This window comes from Zingiber officinale, chromosome 6B (genome assembly GCF_018446385.1).
Source record: "Zingiber officinale cultivar Zhangliang chromosome 6B, Zo_v1.1, whole genome shotgun sequence".
In the NCBI taxonomy this organism is placed as follows: domain Eukaryota; kingdom Viridiplantae; phylum Streptophyta; class Magnoliopsida; order Zingiberales; family Zingiberaceae; genus Zingiber; species Zingiber officinale.
In genome coordinates, this window is record NC_055996.1 from 109,321,097 (window position 1) to 109,326,286 (window position 5,190).

The 5,190-nt window shown below is 38.9% G+C and overlaps 1 protein-coding gene across 1 annotated transcript; it reads left to right on the forward strand.

The window, feature by feature from the left end:
- The first annotated feature begins 1,117 nt into the window (after positions 1–1,117).
- LOC121990520 (beta-galactosidase-like) lies at positions 1,118–4,864 on the forward strand. The gene is made up of 18 exons (XM_042544635.1): positions 1,118–1,431; positions 1,512–1,607; positions 1,681–1,793; positions 1,882–1,948; positions 2,036–2,128; positions 2,200–2,343; positions 2,460–2,548; positions 2,621–2,726; positions 2,795–2,882; positions 2,947–3,065; positions 3,132–3,296; positions 3,373–3,542; positions 3,640–3,749; positions 3,824–3,933; positions 4,014–4,124; positions 4,214–4,315; positions 4,384–4,589; positions 4,695–4,864. Exons 1-18 carry the CDS (start codon positions 1,255–1,257, stop codon positions 4,804–4,806), a joined length of 2,178 nt encoding a protein of 725 aa, XP_042400569.1. The 5' UTR covers positions 1,118–1,254; the 3' UTR covers positions 4,807–4,864.
- The last annotated feature ends 326 nt before the right edge of the window (positions 4,865–5,190 follow it).

Here is a 5,190-nt window from a genome sequence, read left to right on the forward strand (position 1 = left end):
TAATATCATTTCAATCACCTATTGTAAGTATTAGTATTGCAGCTTGTTATATGGTTTAAATGAGAATCCTAAGTGTTCAATAAAATCAATTGGTTGTGATTAACTTAGTAGGCTAAATGGCTAATAGCTTTTGCATGGAGAGTGTTTCATGTTGTGAGTCATCAAGTGGGTTGCAAAATGAGATGTAAACCTATTTCTTATTGCTTCTGTATTGATAGAAATATTTGCTATTAAAGTGTTCTTTGTTCATCGTTGATTCCTCAAAATTCTGAACCTCTTTTTTTTGCTCTGTTCTACACTATCTCTCATAAGAATTCCATGCATATTATGATTTATGTTAGTGACGTTTATATTTATTTGGTTGTAGTTTCTGCAGCAACGTATATTATGCAAGAGTTGGAGCCTTGGAGGGATCAACATAGTGGAAATGAATAGACTAGAGTCTAGAACTTAACTCCTTTGTCCGTTAGATTTCAGACTTCGTGTGTATAGTTTCTGCAGTATCGTATATTATGCAAGAGTTGATGTAAAACTTTAATTATTAAATATTTTTATTTAGTCGAAAAAAATATCTATACAATTCAACCCGCCTGAATTTTTGTTTTCTAATTCCGCTCCTGCACATAGCTATTTAGATCATAATCTCTACCTTTGCATTCTCAAAGTTCAATTATTATAGTTTGATCAATCAATTAAAAATATATTTATTGATTATAACTTTGAGTAATTTCAATGGAATAAAATAGAATGAATAGTCGAGAATTGATTAATAAAAAATAATTTATTAAAATTTAATTTAATTGGGTTTATCAGATTCCTTATAAGAGTTACTTTATTAAAAAATCGTCCCTTTGGCACATATATAGTAAGATACTTAATTTTATTTTATTTTTTTTATCAAAATAAAGGTTTTAAAAGTCCTTATCATATATTATGGATATGATATAATTTAATTACCTGATATATTAAGAATATAACTGTTTCGCACACACATCGATCTATGCCAAAATGTGAATTCGGGGATGACGTCTCCACGTCACCGTGAGTTACACAGAAGCCTCCATTTTTCCACCAATCTGGAGCTCGCAGTCTTCCCCCTTCTTAAAGCGCAGTGCCTCCCTCCGCTTTCCTCCGTCTCCCTCTCTTTCAGACTTCAACTAAATTGGCAGATAGAGAGAGAACAGAGGAAGTCCAAGATTAAACAGTACTTCAGAAGGAGCTTTTGAAGCCAGGACGACGGATAGGAAGGCCACCATGAGCGGCGGCAGGCTCCCGGCGCTGGAGGTGCTGCTGCTGGCGGCGGCGATGTTGTCGGCGTCAACGTTGCCGGTGGAAGCCTCCGTCGGCTACGACCATAAGGCGCTGATCATCGACGGTCAGAGGAGGATTTTAATCTCCGGTTCGATACACTACCCGAGGAGCACGCCGGACGTAAGGATGAAACATTATTCTCTGGATTTCTTAGTTTTTATTGTGCAAAATTTGAATTTTATTGTTGGGATCGTCTCCAGATGTGGCCAGACCTTATCCAGAAGGCAAAAGATGGCGGCTTGGATGTGATCCAGAGCTACGTGTTCTGGAACGGCCACGAGCCTTCTCGAGGACAGGTTTTGCTAGAACTCCTCCATTGTTCTGTTCTCCAATCCTGCTCTCTTCTTGAACTAAAGATTTCAAGGACAGTATTACTTTGGAGGCAATTACGACCTCGTTCGATTCGTCAAGCTGGTGAAAGAGGCCGGCCTCTACGTTCATCTTCGAATTGGTCCTTATGCTTGCGCAGAATGGAACTTCGGGTACGTCGTGTTCTTCCTCTTCTCCTTCTTTCTTCTTTAAACTCTTCCCATGCAATCGGCTGATAGTAATTCATCTGTTATAAAACAGAGGATTTCCTGTTTGGCTTAAGTATGTTCCTGGAATCCAGTTTAGGACAGACAATGGGCCCTTCAAGGTAGGATTTCCCATAAAAATCCTTATTTTTTTTTTATATTTAACTTGATCTCCAACTAAAAAAATCCCTTTTATTTTAATGCAAAAGGCGGCGATGGAGAGTTTTACGACGAAGATCGTCTCCATGATGCAGGCCGAAGGTCTGTTTCAGACACAGGGCGGCCCCATTATACTATGTCAGGTCGGCATTTTTTTTTTAGTGTTTAACAAAATTTTAATAAAATATTATTTATTTATTTATAATTTGAGCAGATTGAGAATGAATACGGTATAGTAGAATCTCATGGAGGTGCTTCGGCTGTGCGTTACACCAACTGGGCTGCTCAAATGGCTGTGGGTCTGAGCACAGGCGTTCCATGGGTTATGTGCAAACAAGACGATGCCCCTGATCCAGTAGTAAGTCCCCAATAGATCTCTTCTCGTTAAATTAGTGTTTTTCTTTTCCCTTTTTCTTCTTATTTTTCTTTAAAAAAGGAAAAAAAAACTAATTCACTTTTGGGTTGTGTTTTTAGATAAACACATGCAATGATTTCTACTGCGATTGGTTCTCTCCAAATAAACCGAATAAACCAAGTATTTGGACAGAACTTTGGACTGGCTGGTAATTATTTTATCCCCTTAAATTATCAAAAAAAAAAATCCTGAATTAATTCATTTGTCTCGATTTTCATAGGTTCACTGCTTTTGGAGGCCCAGTTCCTTACAGGCCGGCTGAGGACGTAGCTTATGCAGTTGCAAAGTTTATACAGAAAGGGGGATCTTTCATCAATTACTATATGGTAAGAAAATCTTGTGTTTTACTTAGATTTTTCAATTAACAAGTCACTCAAGTGAAAAAGATTGGCAGTATCATGGAGGAACAAATTTCGGTCGAACTTCCGGTGGCCGTTTCATTGCAACAAGCTATGACTATGATGCCCCAATTGATGAATATGGTATGAAAAAATTATATATATTTTATTAAAACCTGTTGTTTACGCTACTAAACCCTTTTTCCAGGGCTCTTGAGGCAACCTAAATGGGGTCACCTAAGGGACCTCCACAAGGCCATCAAACTCTGTGAGCCGGCCCTTGTGTCAGGGGATCCCACAGTCACCAAACTTGGAAACAGTCAAGAGGTTTGTTTAGTTCCAGTGTTTCAATGGTTTAAAAATTGGCAAGAACTTATCTTTGATTCCTTATAGGCTCATGTGTTCCGATCGAACTCCAGTGCCTGTGCTGCATTCCTTGCTAATAATGATCCTAGTTCAGCTGTTAGAGTCACTTTCAATGGATTCCCTTATGATCTTCCAGCTTGGTCCATTAGTGTCCTTCCTGATTGCAAAACCGTGACATTCAACACTGCAAAGGTAAGATTTTCGGTGTTCATGAATGCGCTATATGCTAACGACTTTGGGACTAATGTAATGTTCGATTATGATTCAGGTAGCAGCTCCAACTTCGCAGATTAAGATGTCGTGGTTCGAAGGGTTCTCTTTTAAGTCCTATACTGAAGATATCAGCTCATTGGACAGTAGTTCCTTCACAAAAGATGGACTAATTGAACAGTTAAGCTTGACATGGGACAAGTCAGATTACCTTTGGTACACCACATAGTGAGTATAACAAGATGTAATTAGAGAGTTAACTACTTTTGAAATCTTTGATCAGATGAAGCAAAGTCAATGACCCATATATTAACAATCCTTTCAGCATCGACATCAGCCCGGATGAACACTTCCTGAAGACTGGCAAGTGGCCTTATCTGACTGTGATGTCGGCCGGTCATGCCATGCAAGTTTTTGTCAATGGACAGAAGTTCGGTGAGTATTGCTCTCGCCTAACCAATCTCGTTTCACTCGCTAAATTATACATCTAAACAGTGAATTTTCCACAGGGTTCGTGTATGGTGATGTAGACAATCCAAAGATAACTTATTCAGGGAATGTGAAAATGTGGCAAGGAAGCAATAAGATCTCCATTTTGAGTGTATCAGTTGGCTTACAAGTGAGTGCAAACTATATTTCTATAAAAAAATAAAAAACAATCAATCTCATAACTGATGAACTTACTTGTGTTTGTTTCAGAATATTGGCAACCACTTTGAGACATGGAATGTGGGTGTTCTAGGGCCAGTTACCCTAGATGGCCTTAATGAGGGAAAGAGAGACTTGTCATCACAGAAATGGACTTATCAGGTTTCCCTTATCCACTTTTCAATTTCTTTATTGACATTTCCTTTCTGATTAGTATCTGAGAAAGAAAATGATGTGTTTGCACTTTGCAGATTGGTACACATGGTGAGCATTTGAATCTGCACACTGCTAGTGGCAGTTCTTCAGTTAAGTGGGGAGATGCAGCCAAGGACCAGCCCTTCACCTGGTACAAGGTCAGTGGAGTATCAGCATGACCCTTACTTTGTAGGAGTGGCGACCTTAAGTTGGTCTCACTGTGCAGGCCTACTTCAATGCTCCATCTGGAAATGAGCCATTGGCTTTGGACATGAGCAGCATGGGGAAAGGTCAGATATGGATCAATGGGCAGGGCATTGGCCGCTACTGGCCTGCTAACAAGGCATCAGGCAATTGTAGGAGCTGTGATTACCGTGGCAAGTACAATCAGAAGAAATGTCTGAGCAACTGTGGAGAACCTTCTCAAAAATGGTGAGTACACAATCTTTCGAAACCTAGACCAGGCTAACCAGTTTGCAAATTTGGAGATAGGGTTTCAACCTTCAACACTAACTAATTATTGGTTTTAAATGTCAGGTATCATGTTCCTCGATCATGGTTAAATCCAACTGGGAATTACCTTGTGGTGTTTGAAGAGTTGGGAGGGGATCCAAGTGGCATTTCTTTGGTGAAGAGAACAGCAAAATGATGAGACATAAAATTAGAAAATATTGTGCTGTCAATGTAGTTTTACAGTTCCCTCAATAAACGGGAAAAAAATTATTTTCCTTTGCCAATTTAAAAATGAGAAGATGTGCATAAACTTGCATGGAGATTTATTAGACTTTACTATTCGTCCATTGAAAATCCCTTCGTGATTAAGCTTGTAAAGGCTAAACACACAAGTAATTCAGTAGGGGAACAACTGCTATGGCAATTCAGGCCTTCAGCTCTTCTTGCTCAAACAATCCTGTAAACCAGATCATTTTGGTTGTATTCACAACCAGATTTCATGTATCCAAAATAATGTTGTTTCATGTATCCAAAATAATGTTTGTTGATCTTGTCTGAAAACTGTAGAGATGACGCGTTG

Excerpts from the sequence above, each read along its gene's own strand:
- LOC121990520 (XM_042544635.1), top strand. The coding sequence starts at position 1,255 with ATGAGCGGCGGCAGGCTCCCGGCGCTGGAGGTGCTGCTGCTGGCGGCG. Across the intron at positions 1,949-2,035 it reads CAGACAATGGGCCCTTCAAG|GCGGCGATGGAGAGTTTTAC; the intron begins GTAGGATTTCCC and ends TTAATGCAAAAG. Across the intron at positions 2,727-2,794 it reads CTTTCATCAATTACTATATG|TATCATGGAGGAACAAATTT; the intron begins GTAAGAAAATCT and ends AAAGATTGGCAG.